Below are 17,802 nucleotides of genomic sequence, written 5' to 3'. Positions count from 1 at the left end.
CGACCTAGAAAAACTAGATGAGTCAGTTATTCATGACACTTTTCCCGATGAGTTTCTAATGATAATAGAAACCGAATTTGAAGTTCCATGGTTTGCAGATTTTGCAAACTATCTCGCTGCAGGAGTATTAATTAAAAACCAAACGTACCAGCAAAAGAAGAAATTCTTTGCTGATTTAAAATTTTACTTCTGGGAAGACCGTAATCTTTTTCGAATAGGAGCGGATCAAGTTATCCGCCGATGCGTATATGGTAAAGAAGCTCAACAAATATTGGAGCACTATCATCAAGGCCCAGCGGGTGGTCATTTCGGACCTAGCTATACAGCTAAGAAGGTCTTTGACTCAGGTTTTTATTAGCCAACCATCTTCAAAGATGCACACCACATGGTTAAAACATGTGATGCATGTCAAAGATCCGGTAACATCTCAAAAAGGGACGAAATGCCACAAAAAGGCATTCTTGTATGCGAAGTATTTGACATTTGGGGTATTGACTTCATGGGTCCATTTCCCGCATCGAATAAATGCAAATACATCCTTGTGGCAGTTGACTACGTTTCTAAATGGACCGAAGCAAAAGCTTTACCCACAAATGATGCCCGTGTTGTTGTGAACTTCCTAAAAAACCTATTTTCACTTTTTGGGATTCCAAAAGCATTAATCAGTGATCGTGGAACTCATTTTACAAATCAATTACTCGAGAAGGTACTTAAAAAGTAAGGAGTTAATCATCGTTTCTCAACTTCTTACCACCCTCAAACGAGTGGCCAAGTTGAAAACACAAATCGAGGTCTTAAACAGATTTTAGAACGAACGGTTAAAAATAATCCTAAAATCTGGCATCGAAAGCTAGATGATGCGCTTTGGGCATTTAGAACTGCATTCAAAACGCCCATTGGTACTACACCTTTCCGATTAATTTATGGTAAGGCGTGTCATCTACCTGTCGAAGTTGAACACAAGGCATATTGGGCTCTAAAAGAATGTAACACCGACCTTGTGGAAGCCAGAGAAAACCGATTCTTACAACTTAATGAATTAGACGAGTTAAGACTACAAGCTTATGAAAACTCTAAAACATACAAAGAGAAAACTAAGAGATGGCATGATGCACGATTAAAAGAAAGAAAAGAATTCGAACAAGGGGATAAAGTATTAGTTTTCCAATCACGTTTTAAGTTTTTACCTGGGAAACTTAGATCCCGGTGGACTGGGCCATATATAGTAAAACAGGTTTTTCCATATGGATATGCAGAGCTATATAGCAAAGACGGTGGAACTTTCAAGGTGAACGGTCATCGACTCAAGTTATACTTTGACGGAATCAACACTATGGAAAGAGACGAAATCACATTCTACCCTAAGGACAAGTAAATTCAGGGTAACTTTAAGGTTTTCAACTCCATTCTCGATCTTTAGTTTTATCTTTAAGAGTGGGGTTTGTTCGGTATTTCCCTAGCATACACTAAAGAACTAGTCTTATCCCTCCATTCTACCTTTTTATTTTCTTTTCATTTTTATTTATTGTTTATTTTCAAGATGCGCAATCAATATGTCTACAACCACTTCTTTTTGATGTGCGATGAAGTTTTACCGAGAGATGGGGTATTAGATATAAAGCGAAGATGCGATCAGACGAGTAAAGAAATGAGACAAGAACTTAATGAGAAAAATTATGCCAAAGGCAAATCAAAATTAGCTAAGAAGCGTCGAGCGCGTCATTTGGGCAAGTGTGTAAAATGTGGAAAACCGACTCATTACGAAAATTGCCCAAAGAACCAGACGGACTCTAATTACGAGTACGTAACCTTGTGCCGAGAAGGGCCTTTTAAATGTTCAAAGGAAACCTCTTAAACCAATGAGGTTACGCCTACGAAGCCATGGGGGGCGAAATGGTACGACTCTACTATGAGGCGAGTCAACGCGGTTTCACCATCTAAATCTTTTTCTCGCCAATTGTGTGTTTGTGCATTTTTGTGTGTTTGTGAATTTTGGTGTGTTTATGTTTTGGTGTGTTTTAGTTTGTATTTGTTTGTTGTTTGTTTTTATTAAAAAGGTCTACCATTTAAAATTGATAAACCTTGAGTTTAACCTGTTTTCATTGAAAATGATAATGTTAAGTGTAACAACTGAATTGTTGTTCTTCAAATTGCACGAAATTTATTGTTGGATTCATAATATATCTTTTAAATAGTAAACCACAAAAACAAAAGAAAAATTAAAACTACTAAAAATATACTTTTTTATCAATAACCGCAAAAATATATAATTTGTAAACTTTGTCATAGGTAATGATAGGTGTAACAACCGAGATTATCTCTACCTAGTTGATAGGAAACAAAGTTTTAAGTTTGAAAAATAGTTGGTTTGAAAGTATATAAATATATATATAAAAAAATAGAGTGTATTTTAAATTCATTTAATTTTTATTTTTCATGTACTTGTTTTAAAATTTTAAAATATTAATTTTCTTTTAATTTAAAATTTTAAAAGAAAAAAAAATAGAGTGTTTTGTTTTTAAGTTGTTTTTGAAAAATATTAAAACTTTAAACTTTTAAAGCATTAAATTTTATAAATTGAATTTAAAAATTTATAAACCGATAAAGACTAGGTATAACAACCGAAATTTCCGTTACAACCAATATAAATTTAAAAATGATATTTTGAAATTTAAGTACTTATAAAGTTGAAAAAAAAAAGGGAATATAACTTACGCGAAACGTGTGGTAAACCACGCGAAACGCGTACAATCAGAATCTACGCGAAACGCGTAGCCCTACGCGAAAAGCGTAAGTTGAAAGATCAGAAAACATAACTGGTCGACCAGCACTTGTTCTTCACACTCTATCTTATTTTTCTACTTGCTGTGACGAAAGGAGAACCCAAAAATCACAAAAATCACACCCAAAAATCTAATTAACACTATAAATCTCCTCCAATTCATCCATCTTTCAACATGCCTAGATTGGTAAGGGTCCTAACTCATTTTTTTCCACTTGTTCTTAAAATTTTTCATTATTTATTTTTATAGGTTTAATCCGAATTGATGCATGTTATTGTTGAATTTCGCTTGATTATTGCTATATCTATGTTGTTAGTGTGAGGTTAAACCTGATTAGCATAAGAATTTGATGTTTAATTGATTATTTCAAAGTTAGGGTTTATACAAATTGGGGAAAATTGATGAATGGCTATTGAAGTGTGTTATTTTGATTATAATTAGCTATTTTTAAACTGTTATGATAGTAGTTAGAACCTTTGAACATGAGTTTGATTGTTTGATTTTGTGATTTTAATTTTTGTCTAAATTTAATAATTTTTGTTATTGTCATGAATCAAGTATGAGTTGTAATAATGTTAAGGGTTATTTAGAAGCTGGAACATACGCAATATGATTGAATTGAATTATATATGCTTAGTTCATTGAATGTTTTCACCTGTGAATTAAACTTTGTTTATGAAACTTGATTTATGATTATGAATTTTTGGTTTATTTTTGTTTGTTTTAATTTTTAGAAGTAATGCTTTGACTGTTGTTGATATATTAGTTCCTGTAGTGTTGAAAAAAAGCTTGTATGATGATTATGAATTCCTTGCTAATATTAACACACCCAATTGGGACGACTTTCTTGTTTTAAAATGTTATGTAGGGATTATTTCGAATGAGGGCTGTAAACCAACAGCAAGATGAGGAACAAGTAACACCACAAATGGAACAACTCCTCCAAACCTTACACCCGAACCTGAGATTCCCTAATGATTTCCCTCAACGGGTGCAAAAGGTTAAGGACTTTGATCAATAGAAACACCTCTCCGGTATATGTTGTGGACTGGGCTCCCTTAGGACACACAGTCAACTTAGATACACAAATAAGGGAAATTTTAAACCAAAGTTTCACAAACGAATTTGGGATGAATTTGGTTTTTAATGATTTTGAGAGGTTGTTTAGTTTAAATAGTCCTGTATATAGAGAATGGTGCTTAGAATTCTATTCTACTGTTAGAATAAGCATACACCCAGAAACTATCGATGATGATAATTTTCTACAATTTAGACTGGGTGGGGTAGATAGAAGAATGTCCCTAAGCAACGTGACTAACGCGTTGGGGATTTACACCATCGAGGAGATGTTGACTCCCGATTTTAGGAAGTATATTTTTACTGGGGCTAGGTATACAGGTAATTATGATTCTGGGAGAGTTTGGCAATCTTTTACTAATAGAAATAGATATAAGGCCGGCCAAGAATCATACCTAAAGATCACTGATGTTCGGTTTAGAATAATTCATAAATTTATAGCGAACACAATAAACCAAAGGTCATTTGGTAATACAGATAAAATTAATTATATTGACCTTTGGTATTTAGATGTGATCAGAGATAGGGATACTTTCGTTAGTATACCCTATGGAGTTGCCTACTTTTTAGCTCATGTAGGTAAGGGTGCTAGAGGATCAAGTGACATGTCGGGGGGTCACTATATCACTTATTTAGGAAACTGATTCGGACTCGACCCGAGTGAATCAGAACCTCCAATCATACCGGTAGATCAAGCCGTTAAAACTTTAGGATTGGATGTATATAAAACTGCAAAAGTTATACAAGTAAGGGGTGGGGTAATTAGTTTAAGACGACAAGAAGTTGTTGCTCCCACTCCTATGGAGGAAGATGATGAACTTGAGCGAGATACTAGGAGAAGACGGAGACAGCCAGATCAGGATAGTTCGTCTAATGTAGGTACTTCTGATTTCGATATGTTGCAAAATTCGTATAATTCATTGAGTTTAGATGTAAGGAACTCATATGAAACTTGGGGACAGAGATCGGAAAATCAGTACACTAGTTTGTCTCGGCAATTAGGGGACATTAGGAATACCCAACTAGATCAGGGTAATATGTTAGAAAACATCCAATATGATCAAAGGGGCCAGGGAGCACAACTTGAGTGGGTACATCATCAGGCATATTTATACGCAGCTAACCCACAGCATTACGCACCCTCAGCCTTTCCTTCATACAACCCTTGGCAAGCACCTGGTGATCCTCTACCTCCACCTTATGATCCCAACGTTGCTCTAGCTTCAAGTCAGGATTCCTATCGGCGTTTTTACGAGGAACAACGCCAAAATGAACAGCGGCAGCAACAACAACAGGAACAGGAAGATCAAGGAGGTCCTGTGTGGCCATTTTTCTAGTTTTTAGTTTTTTTTTTTTTTTTTATTGTTTGTAAAAAAATGATTTTTATGATGTGTTTTAAGTATTTACTTTTACTTTTAAATATTTTATATATACAAAAAACTTTTAGTGTGGGGTAAAATTTTTGTACTACTAAAGTACAACCTCATCTCGTGTGTAATTAACATATTTGTTGACAGGTACTTACGATGATGAGATTCGACATAACGAAACACGAAAGTATTATTGTGATATGAGGATTGGATATGTTCATACAATAAGCATTTTACAATGTCCAATTACTTAACAAAGGAAGTTCCATATACTTTACACTTTTTGTCCTCTCAAATTTATACATTTAATCTGATTTTATGTAATGAGGGCATTACATAATCTTAAGTGTGGGGTGGGAATATATAAATTCTCGATAACTTATAAATTGGAGGTTTTTATGAAAATTTTGAACATTTTTAAACAAATATATCTAGTCAGTTTTTAAGGTAATTACGAGCAATTAAAGATTAGCTGTCAAAAACCGAATTTATTGTCTCCATACATTAAAAATACATAAGATTATTTGATTAAAACCTATAAAAGAAAACCAAGTATAACAGAATTTATAAACCCATATTTTAGGAACCATTTATCACATGTTTCTATGAAGTTTATTGCAGATATCATTGCTTTGGAATGTATAAACCTGAATATCCCATTAAGGAAGTAAAGTCTTCCAAAATGACACACTTGCTAACTTATGTTAGAAGATGTAGTTCAGAACAGCTGTAGGTTGACGAAAAATCTTGAAAAGTCATCTCTATCATCGGCTGGAAACCAACCTCACCTCAGCATCAAACAGGGTTTTTGGTGGTCAGACTTATCCTAACCATGAGATGGATCTGTCTCGTACAATGGGGGGCACATTGCAAATTAGCTTTTAAGACTAATGAATCTAATCCCCAGATGGATGATCTCCGTAAAGATTAACCGCATCTATGTTTGACCGCAGTCAACATACATATGCCATAACAAATTGAGGTGTGCAAACTCATGGTTCACCGATGATATTTGGACACGATATAAATTTATTCTAAAACTTATGCTATTTTATGAATTATATTGTGTACAACCATTTTTAGGACATTCGGTTTCAAGTTCCATGATACTTCAATCATAGGGGCAGATAGCTTGCTAATCGCCAACTGAGACTACGGTTTTCAGTTACCCTCGACCGGAATTTGAGGTTAAAACCGGAAAATGTGTCTAGTGTAAAAACTAGCATGCCATTTTATAAAATCATAAAACGTTTTCACAAGGTCCAATTTTCCCTAAGGATCCAAATTCTTATGTAAATGCAACTAAGTGTTCGCAGAAATTCTAAAATACATGGCATTATTTCGCTAAGTAATAATACAGCCTACTTATGCAGTAACAATGCGGATATTTTGCGAAATTTTAACTTTAAAGCCAAGTGATGAAACTGCCCACTTATGATAAATGATAAATGTTGCGAAAGGATAAAATTTCCTGAGTATTTGATCTTGCCATACTTAGATGCTTCGCAATGCTAATAAATTACCTAAGGATCATTTTGGCGGACTTAGAAGATTCATAATGTATAAGTTTATACAAGTATAGATTGTTTCGCGAAAGTACATACTTATTATATGCACAATAATAAAAGTTGGAAATTGCAAAGGACAAGTCTAGATTATGGATATATTGAATAAAGCGCTATATAAATTTAAAAAGTTGCAACTGCGAAATATAAAAAGTTTCATTCATAATGCGCTATGCGAAGCGCCCTATAATACAAAAAGGTGTAATAAAAGATTGCGGTTACAAAAGTACAAATTTAACAGGCACACTACAGTTCAAGTGCCTTAATGTCCTCGAAAGTTACATTTTTCCTCCGGCTAATCTCCTCTAAAGCCGGAATGGTGACTGATATTGCTTTAAACATACATATATTTCGACGCAATATCATTTATAGTTCATCGACTTTTACCGAAACGAAGACATTCAAATGCATAATTTACGAGAAAAACGGCAAAAGTAAACACGAGCTTGAAGTTTGAAGAAATGATAATAAACGACGGGTTTTAACCAAATATATATCGAGATAACGTTTATCCGAATGAAAGTTCAAAATGATCGAAGAAAAAAGGAGTTCAAATGAAAGTTCCAAGTCAATATACGTCAACACGGGATCAACAAAGAACAAACGCAAAAATAAAAATAAGAAAAGTTCTGTTTCAACTTACGCGGATCGCGTATATAGCCACGCGAAACGCGTAATGTTGTTGCTCCTACGCGGACCGTGTACCTCCTTACGCGAAACGCGTAATCTCGAGACCAGATTCAGATCTAAATTACAAATGGGACGGTTGCTTTTGAGGTTTAATATTACTACTTTAGACTACTTTTCATCTTTACAGAATTAAAAGAAGTATACAGCTCAGCTCAAGTCTACCTACTACATTTTCTCTGTACATGTTAAGTATAGACATACACATATATACAGAAGAACGTACAAAAAATAGAGAGCAGAGAGAGATATCCAATTAATTTTACTAGTATCTTTATACACTGTATAATTTAGTACAGTTCCAATTAATTCTCAAGATTCACTATTTAGGATAGTTTCAATATTAAGGGTGTATTGTTCGTGATTAAGGGTATTATTGTGCGAGTGCAAGGGTGTTGTTATTGTAATTTTTCTACCGTTTGAAGTTAATGAAAGTGAAGATTTTTGTAAGTTTATCCTATTAAAATTATCGTTATCAATTTTTATCGTTATTATGATGTTTGTATGTTTATATTTTTATGTTTATTCTAGTATAATGAGTAGCTAAATTTCCCTAGTGTTTGCTTAGATGTAGAGCCCCTAGTGAAATGGATTGTTATCATTTGTAAAAATTAAAATGTAACTTAAGTATTTTTAATATTGAGCCTAATTAAAAGAACCATTATTATGTATTTGGACATTTAACCCTTGTCACTTAATTTATTAGATTCAAATAACGAAAGTTATTTTTATTTATATAAGTTAGGCTTCAACATTAACAGTGATTTAGACGAACTTATGAATAATTTACTAACACTAAATTAGAAATAAAGTTCGGTGGTTTGGGTAATATCACTAGTTACATAATAGTGAAATTGTAAAAAGGGAAACCGTTATGATTTGGGTTTTGGCGAAAGTCAAAACTGGGTTGGGTCTCAATTTAAATACTTGGGAACTAGTAACTATCTAAATAAGATCACATGAAAATTAGACTTAATTTAGCTAGTTGAAACTTTATTTATTCGAAAAAAATATAAAGTTTTATACTAAACATTTTAATAGAGCTTAAAACTAAAACAATCCATGGATCTAGAGGTGACACATTTAAGTAAACACTCCTACTTATATATTGCAAATAATTATATTTGTTATTTATTTACGTATTATTATACATACAAAAGAAAAATATAATCAATTTACATCAGTTTAATAGTTACTGTTTTGTCACATCGTATATAACACACGCGGATCGTGTAGACAATACACGAAACGCGTACCTTCAAAAACATAAGCGAAACGCGTATATCATTACGCGAAACGCGTATGTGTAGTACTAGCACTGTTACAAATTTTATTTAAGTTCTAAGTTTTAAATTAAATCTTTTATTATTATTTTAAAGTAATTAAATTACAATTAGTTTAATTATTATAAATTCCTTTAATTCATTTTTAATTTAATTAAAACTTATTATTTAGTTAATTTAAATAAATTTATATTATATGTTATTGCTCAAAATAAAATTCTAATCATTTAGTTTTATTACAAGTTATTGTTTTATTAATTACTATTTAGTAATAAAATTGTTGTATCACCATTAGTATAGTTTCAATTAGTTCACTTTTAAGTTAATAATTATAAATCATGTAATCTTGTAATTTTAATTAATAAATAGTTTAATCAAATTAAGATCAAGTTATATAAGATTATTATTATGCTAAATATAAATTCCTAATCCAAAACCCCCTTTAAATAAGTTTAACTTCAAAGACTATTAAAAACCTTTAACATTCCATCTCCCTGTGGAATGAATCGGATTTACCTATAAAACTAAACTACGCGGATAGGACTAGTTGCCTATATATGTATGAAATCAACCTGAATTCATTAAAATACCATATATACAATAAATCAATTCGTGTAACAAAACAACTCAATTCCGTTCATAAATAAAGGTTACTGTTTCAACGCATCAGTGACCTTTTCGACCTCTTTCTTCGCCTTGGTTAGCGCCTCATGTGCCTCTCCTGTAGGACATATCTCTTTGGTAATATCAGCAGGAAGTGGCTGCGAAAGGTCGCCAAGTTGGCAGAGCAGGTCATAAAACTCGCAGCGAGTTACGAGCTTAGCTGCTTGGGCGTATGCTTTGAATTTTTCGGTCACTGGCGCGGAGTCCATCACTTTATCGCCAAACTTGGGCAGATACTTGACAAACTGCGAAAACTATTTTTCCGCATATTCCGCTCTATTTTTAAGCGCGGAATTTTCATCTTCAGTCTTCTTCAGTGGAAGCTCAAGTTTTTGAATTTTTCTGCGCTGAGTTTGAACAGTTTTGCATTTCTTGTCGTAGTGATCTGAGATTTCGTTGAACCGCTCGACATTGTCTACGGTTAAACAGATGGCGTTAAAGCAGTTGCTTATTCGCTGTCTCTCGGCTTCAGCGAATGAAAGTGTGTGGTATTTTCGTTGCACATTTCTTGGCACAAACCTGCAGAGTTTGCGGTAGAGTTTGTTAGCGTACTCCTCCTCTGCAACTTCTTCGGCATCCTCTTCGCGGTTCGATGTTTCGATTTCAGAGGGAAGATTTAAGTCCTCATTGCCAGGAGTTTCAAAAATGCCTTCGGGGATCTCCCCACCAATGCTATACAACTGCTCTGGCTCCTCCGCAGAATCTGAAAGCACAACTAAGAGCGAATAAGCAAATAAAATAAATTAATGAAAACGGAAATAATATCAGCATAATATACGCAGTTGTGTAGAACAACGCTAACTTGCTTGCTTCTTGCTCAACAATAGTGCGAAGGCGTCTTTTGCGGGGAGTGGCAGCCTCCTCCGTCGTAGCTTTACGTTTTCCCCGGTCTTCACCATCAGGAATAGTAAAGGTGTTAAGAATAGGTTCATCAATCGGAATGATTTCACCGTCGCCATCTTTTGGGCGACGCACAGGCCTAATAGCCTTTACATCCGCTGTTCTCATCAGCTGGTCAAGATCAATCTCTGCAAAATTATACCGCAAAAGTTTTACAAATATAATATAAGATAAAATACATTTTTGCGCAAAAGAAAAGTATAATCGGTATACCATTATTTGATTCATCGATCAGTAACGCGTTGTAATCGCCCCATAGCCAGTAAATAGAGACTCTGTAGATGTACATCGGCACGTTGGTGTATGATCGTATAATCAAGCCAGCGTTCTTGATTGAGTTGAGGATCCCCTTTTTCAAAATCATATGGGGTAATTTTATCATTCGCGTGGGCGTCAATCTCGGTACACCAAGTTTTCACGATGTTGCTGTCGCCGTGAGCAGTGTTGTAAATAAAGAAAAAAGAACTGCGCCAGTTCCCAATCGAATCTTTGGGAGTGGTCATCACGCTAAGGCGGCCCCGGAACGAATACCACCCCGAATCGTGTGGAGTAAGGCTGTTGAAAAAGCGAAAAATGTTGAGCATTGGTTGCTTATTAAGTACGTTGCAGTACATCTCAAATATCACGATTTTGTTAACAGCATTCGGATGCAATTGAGCAATTGCAACCTTGTAATGCTCACATACGCTACGGAAAAAAGGCGTAAGTGGAAGTCGTAAGTTGCCGTGAGAAATAGCGGCCTCATAGATTGTGATCATATCTTTTGGAGGGGCATTGGCCCTATCTTCTGCTGACGGCGCGGTAGGTGAAAATTGAGCCAACCGTGGATAGTGTTGTTTTAGGGTTTCGATCTTTTTCGCCGTCATATATGAGATGAAGGCATTGAGTGTGTTTGCAGACGATGATGATGCCATTTTTGATTATGTGAATAGATTTGGTAAGTGAATTTGAAATAGGCAAAGTATGAATCGCTAAGTTGCAAGTAGTAAGTATGGAATTCGAAAAGCTTTGATCGAAAAGAAATTGATTGGGAAAGCGTAAAGTTGATAATGCGAGTTGCTTCGCTATTTATAATTAAAATTAAGACGAGAAAGTCGTATGAGTAATGATTAATTTTTAACGGATAGAATTACCGCAACACGTTAACGGTAATTATATAGCCGTTTACAGCGTTTTCTGATTTGACAGCTTTTTCAGAATTACTGCTGTTATTACGCGTTATCATTGCTAAAATCAACGGTAATAAATTAACGGTGAAAAATTATTAACACTCGCTGCAAATATATTTTTTTAATAGCAAACTTTATTTTTTAGAGTTTATCATGATACATTTACTATGCACAATGTACCATAATAAACTGGGGGGACTTGATCATATACATGACATTGTATATGTATATTTTAATTGCTAAAGGCTAAAAACAGAAATTACGCGAAGAATATTTAAAGGACTTTACATATCCGCTGAAAGATAAGATAGCGGTAATATGGCGCATTAATAAAAGACTGCGGATTACTTCCGCTAAGTCAGTGCGGATGGTTAAACAACCCGCACACCGCGAATATTCTAGAAACTATAAACAGGGAGCTTGGCCTCTCATTTATAGGTTGTTGATTCTCTGTCATTTGCCCAGACCTTTGTAATTTTCACTTGTGACTATGCCCAAGGAACTTTTACATTGTGTTAAGGTGAATCATACTAATTAACAATCAAGACCGGGTCGGGGTGGTTGATCACTTGATTGATAAAGTGAAAGACGATCATCAGGGCCCAAAACAATCATCAAACATCACATTCACTATCTTAATATCATTGCACTCAATCCTTAATTAAGTACCTCTTTAATATATGATTGATCATATATATTCTACTCTGTAATCACTTTTATGTACGAAAATAAATAGCATATCAATATTTGTGCCACTAAAAATTTGTATATACATTAATAACATACCCATGAAAAGGATATGCCGGTATAAGTGTATGTATATATTTACCCACAAATTACCCACGCATAATTAACCACGATCACAATTTTGTGTGTAATTCTTGTAACACAAACATTTTCTCATGATATTACCAATATATTTACCCATGCGATAATAATTTGTGGGTATTTTGTGTGAAATGCTTTTAAATATGTTCGTTTAGCAACGATTTTAACTCGAAAAAAAATCATGGATAATTTTGTAGGTAAATGCGTGAGAAATTTGAGGGTTATTTTGATTGAAAACATGAAACTCAAGTCATGGGTAACCCATGGGTAATTTGTGGTTGTACACCCACGAATTAGTATTCGTGGGTAAAATTCGTGGGTATTTGACATCTTTCTTGTAGGTGGCATCGAGCCAACGTTCGACCAAAATTTCTTCTTCTTCTTCCGGAGTCCAATGCATAAGTTGATGTTTCGGATTTTCGCTTCCTTCGACTAATTTACTTTTTCCCTTTCTTTTAGCTTTTTGTTTTTCGGTCTCGGGTTGTGTTTCAAGACGCTTTCAAGCGTCGGTTGTGTTAAATGTTGTTGTATGTATGGAAGTTGTTGTTGTTGTTGTTGTGATTGTGAAAAGAATTGTTGTTGGTTAGTAGGAAATTGTTGAGGTGAATGATATGTATTCATGTTTTGATATTGTAATTGTTGTTGAAATGGTGGTAGTTGTTGTGATGGAACAAAATTTTGTTGTTGAGAAAAACTAGTTTGGCTTGGAGACGAATTGCTAGCTTGGTTCGAAGATGATTGATTCGGTGACGGGATTGGATTGTTTAACATATGGTTAAAGAAATCGTTATTTGGTTGAGACATTTTTGTTTGAATTGAAAGATTGAGAGTGTATGAGTGTGATTATGTTTGTGTTTGAATAAAGATTGAGATTGAGAGAGTGTAGTATGAGTGAGTTTGTGTAGTATGTGTATGTATATATAGTGTAATATGTAAATAAGGAAAAGAAAAAACAATACTAGTCGTTAGGAAAAAAATAGCGGGGCCTACATATCGAGCCGTTACCCCCGTTGCAGGGGCCACTTGCGTTTCCTTTCACGAATTGCTGGTGGTGATGGTTAAAGGGTGGCGGTGGCTGGCAGTGGTCACTGACCACCCATTGCAAGTGGCCTTATTGACCCATGATAGTCTTTCATACAATATACAATAGTTAATTTTATTTGTCACTTACATATCAAACAATCATATATAATATAAGCATCAATGCATCATAAAATTCATTTTTTTATAAATACATTTACAAGGTACACTCAAATACATTGTAAACCCATTGTATAATCAAGTAGCCTCTCTTACAAACAAAAAGTACCCACTGAAAATTCTCTCTTTTCGTTCGTAATCATGTTGGGCGAAATGTAGTTGTAGATACTGGCTTTCAGATGAGATAGTTCATTAGTAGATTAGATAAAATAAAATAAAAAATGAGCAGGGAAGGTAGAACAAACGTTGACGTTGTACTTCGACACATGAAGTGTTCGCTGAGTACTAAATTAGAATGTGAGGTTCCGAATAAAGGAAGGCAGTCATGATAGGCAGGGGCAAAATTATGTTGGGGTAGGGGGCGCCCGCCCCACTGAATTTTTAATTTTTAGTGCAAAAATTTTGAATTTTTCGATTTGCACCTACAAAACCTCTAAATTTTGCCTAAAAACTTCCAAATTTCGCCCGAAAACCTCTATATTTTGCCCCCAAAACTTCCATATTTTGCCCAAAAAAATTTGCTACGATTTAAAGCATTTTTTCGCCCCCATTAAACAAAATTGCTGCCTCCGCCATTGATGATACCAGAAAGGCCTTTCCTACTTTGACCTTGATTTAATTTAATATTTTAGACCACAAACATATATACTCCAATAACTAATGCTTTATACAAACCTCATTTTATACATCATTAAAGCATGTGAATGTTTGTTAAGCTCTGATCAAAGACAATACCTCCTCCTTTTGTTAGGAAACATTGTTCTTGGGGAGTATTCAAACGACATTGACCCTTTTTCTATAATAGAAGTAAGAGCTTCACGAACAGAACTAATTAGATCTTCGTTTGTTATGAAATCAAAATTAAATTTCACAGAGTCTCCTAAAGTTGATAATTCTGCTCTATCTATTTTGACTTTGAGATCAGTGAGGGCTCGTTTTATATCAGTTAGGAGCTCGGGTCTGTGTTTAGAACAGACCGAGACATGAAAAGTTGAATATCCGTTGACTGCAGCCTGATCAACCTTTTCTATTTTGACTTCTTCAATATCTTCTGGCATGAGTAAACCTATACTGGCTTGCTTTGCATTTATTTTAAGCTGTTTCACTTGGCGGATAACTTCAGCGAGTAATGTGGCTTTGTCCATCTGTTCAAAACAAAATTATAATCTTAGTTTCCATTGAAATGAACACAGCCTTTGACTTCTAAGTCAAACTAGCTAATCAGTTTCCATTAAATGTGAAGTAAGGATAGCAGGTCCAAATCGTATCATATATTAAAACAATCACCAGAGTTAAAAATACTTGGCAACCAGGTAACCTGAACAAGGAATACTTCGAAACTATTTGTGAAGTAGAGATAGCATTTTGATTTTCATTTCATATATTTAAATTTAATAACATGTTACCCCGGGAGGGTGAGTTTTTACTCACATATACGCGGCCTAGCCGGGTTATCAATGTGTCTGTTTCTAACCCTTTAACGAGTCACCACAAGATTTGTAATAGCGAGGTTTCAACATGAGACCTCTTGTGAGAATATTAGAACACCAGGTACTAAGCCATCACAAGATGGTAATGCATTCTTTTTTATACGAAATGCAAAAAAACAATCCTCATTATCTATTTTAAGTTTTAAAAGATATAGTTTCCACCTCAAAAGTCACTCTGCAGCTCATTTCTAATGAAGGAATGGACCTGTTATCTCTAATATCATAAATAAGCATAACATAATGAATATTAGGTTCCATTGTCTAGTTAAAGTTATAGTCAAAAAGGTACATAGAGTTCATTATTGGCTTCTATAATCAACTTTAGGTGCAAATTGGTGACACCAAAGACTTACTACGGTTGCTTCTTTGACATAATGAACTTCATTGAAATTGAATTATATAACTAACTATTTAAATGAAGTTTGACCATGATTAAAATATTACAATAATTGTACATAGACAAGATTACATCATTGACATAAGTATATTGTTTTCTAAATAGTCATCCTTCTATTAACAAGTGTCATGTAGAAGCCATGGTAGATTTCAATTGTGATTTATATATCAAAATAACCCTTCAATCAATAAACACAACCTCCCCTTGTATTCAAATAACAGCATACCACTTTCAAATAACAACTATGTGGACCATTTCACCCTAGTAGATATCATGATAATGTTTGATTATCAAACTTGTAATTTTTAACCTAAGACTTTTCTATTAAGAAGTATTAGGTATTAGGTATATATCCTTCACGAACGTCATCTTAAAGTCTTGCCTGATAAAAGAAAAATATCAACATCAATATACAATTTTTAGAACTACTTCCGCTGACATCAGAAGTTTGATGTAATATGACAAGGACACAATTGTAAGCAATAGAGCTTAAAGATGACTAGAAGGTTAACAAGGATAAATAACTTCCGCTCAATTATTAAATAAGATTCAAGATTAATAAAAAATATTAGCAAATTCATTAAGGGTTTAAAGATGACTTGAAGTTCTTACAGACTTATGCTAGAAAGGCAATATATGATCCAATTACTTAGGACTTTCATTAAAAGTCAACCATGGATCTCGCATGGGCCATGGCTGCTAAATTGTCTAAATCATGACTACACAAAGGAGGCTGACTTTAAACTAATAGAAGATGATAACTTGGTATCATAACATAACCTAACTATTAAAACTTAGATCATGGGACCATATGTGGTCAGTTTTGCAAGAGATATTATTAAAAAATGCCAAACTTTCTTTAACTTATAGTTGAAAAATGGCAAAACTTCATAAATGTATTCAAAGAATCACATTGTCTAGAAACGTACTAGGAAGTTGACTGTAACCAAATCAAACAACTATTCAAAACATATAACACAACGTTCCCTATTTTCATATAACAGCATATGACTTTTTTTAGTCAAAAATATCAATGTGCATCAAATTCAAAAAGATCAAAATGAGGCTCCGTCATTAACAAAATAAAGAAAAGCACACAAAAATATCTCAAGATAGCCTAGTGATTGATGTCTAATATACTAAAAAATTGTATCAAGTTCAAACCGCACTAGCAACATATTTGGGGCAGCCATGGTAAATTGGTAAGTGTCAGAAACGGTCATAGGATACCTATTTACGTCACGTACATCTAAGTAAAAATACTCCCCCTCCCCGAGTAGCAAGAAAACTTTATCCGTTACCCGTTTACACAACCTATTGGAAATACATCTAATTGTAAATTTGGTGGACTGGTTGCATCAATCAACATTCAAGATAAAATTGCAATCTCATAAGAGGGTATTATAGACAAAAACCTTATCATTGCAGGGTACAAGACCTCTCAAGGTGTCAAGATGAGCATTAATCCTCTCTCTTCTCCTTTTTTCAGCTTCACTATGACTTTTCAAAGCAGCTGAAGATTTATCATCAGACATTATTTCACTTTTCTTTGCAACCAAATTACTTTTTGACTTCATAATCTCTCCTTTTTCAGAATAACCACATGATTTCATTAACCCATCAACATTTCCACAATTCTCTCTAAACCCATTTGAATTCATCAAAAATTCATCATTCCCAATTGATCCCAACTCCAAAAACCCATGATTCCAATCATAAAAATCCATTCTTGAAAATACCCTTCTAATATGTAAATACTATGTTGTACTTTTACTAGTGTAAATGTGTGTGATTGTTTATTGTAAGCAAAGAAGAGAAATTTAAAGACAAAACAGATGATGATTCTAGCACTAAGGGTCAACACCAGGTGGACGAATTGTAGGTGCAAACCAAAAAGAAACCATACGATTTGGGAATCTAATAAGTTTCACAATAAAGAAACATGATGATGATTTTGTGTTCATATTTTTTTCTTTCATTTGAAGGTAAAAATGATGAAAACTTTGATTATAAAGATATGAATTATTGAGAAAACATCCACATTTTCTTCTTAGTAGTTTTGAATCCAAACATTTTCATATATATGAAAAGGGTTTTAGTTGAGGGATTCTAGAATCTGAAAGGTTGAAAGTTGTGTGTGTATTGAGGGAAAGGGAGAAATGGGAAAGGTGGTTTTACAAAGATTTCTTTCATAAAAGATTCAAGGGGAATACAAACCCTTTTGTTTCCTTTTTTCAGCTTTTATAATAAAATGTAGAAGGAAAAGCCAAGGGAAAGATGCTTTAAACAACCACTTTTAAAACATTTGTTTTTTTTTTTAAACAGCACTACGAGATCACTTAGAAAATTTAACTATACACACGTTCATCTCCCACAATTGCATAACTCGT

The 17,802-nt window shown here is 34.0% G+C and overlaps 1 protein-coding gene across 1 annotated transcript; it reads right to left on the bottom strand.

Annotated features, from left to right (window-relative positions):
* Positions 1-13,578: 13,578 nt before the first annotated feature.
* On the bottom strand, positions 13,579-17,554 carry LOC139897348 (transcription factor bHLH106-like). Its single transcript, XM_071880046.1, has 2 exons — positions 16,828-17,554; positions 13,579-14,670 (listed from the first exon to the last, which is right to left on the bottom strand). Exons 1-2 carry the CDS (start codon positions 17,137-17,139, stop codon positions 14,248-14,250), a joined length of 735 nt encoding a protein of 244 aa, XP_071736147.1. The 5' UTR covers positions 17,140-17,554; the 3' UTR covers positions 13,579-14,247.
* Positions 17,555-17,802: the final 248 nt, after the last annotated feature.

The sequence above is a fragment of the Rutidosis leptorrhynchoides genome, chromosome 3 (genome assembly GCF_046630445.1).
Source record: "Rutidosis leptorrhynchoides isolate AG116_Rl617_1_P2 chromosome 3, CSIRO_AGI_Rlap_v1, whole genome shotgun sequence".
Classification (NCBI taxonomy): domain Eukaryota; kingdom Viridiplantae; phylum Streptophyta; class Magnoliopsida; order Asterales; family Asteraceae; genus Rutidosis; species Rutidosis leptorrhynchoides.
The sequence above is the reverse complement of the archived record's forward strand: the minus strand, read 5'-3'. Positions and strand labels throughout refer to the sequence as shown.

Coding starts and splice junctions, on each gene's coding strand:
- LOC139897348 (XM_071880046.1), bottom strand. CDS start 17,139: ATGGATTTTTATGATTGGAATCATGGGTTTTTGGAGTTGGGATCAATT. Junction 14,671..16,827: donor TTGTACCCTGCAATGATAAG/GTTTTTGTCTAT, acceptor TGTTTTGAACAG/ATGGACAAAGCCACATTACT.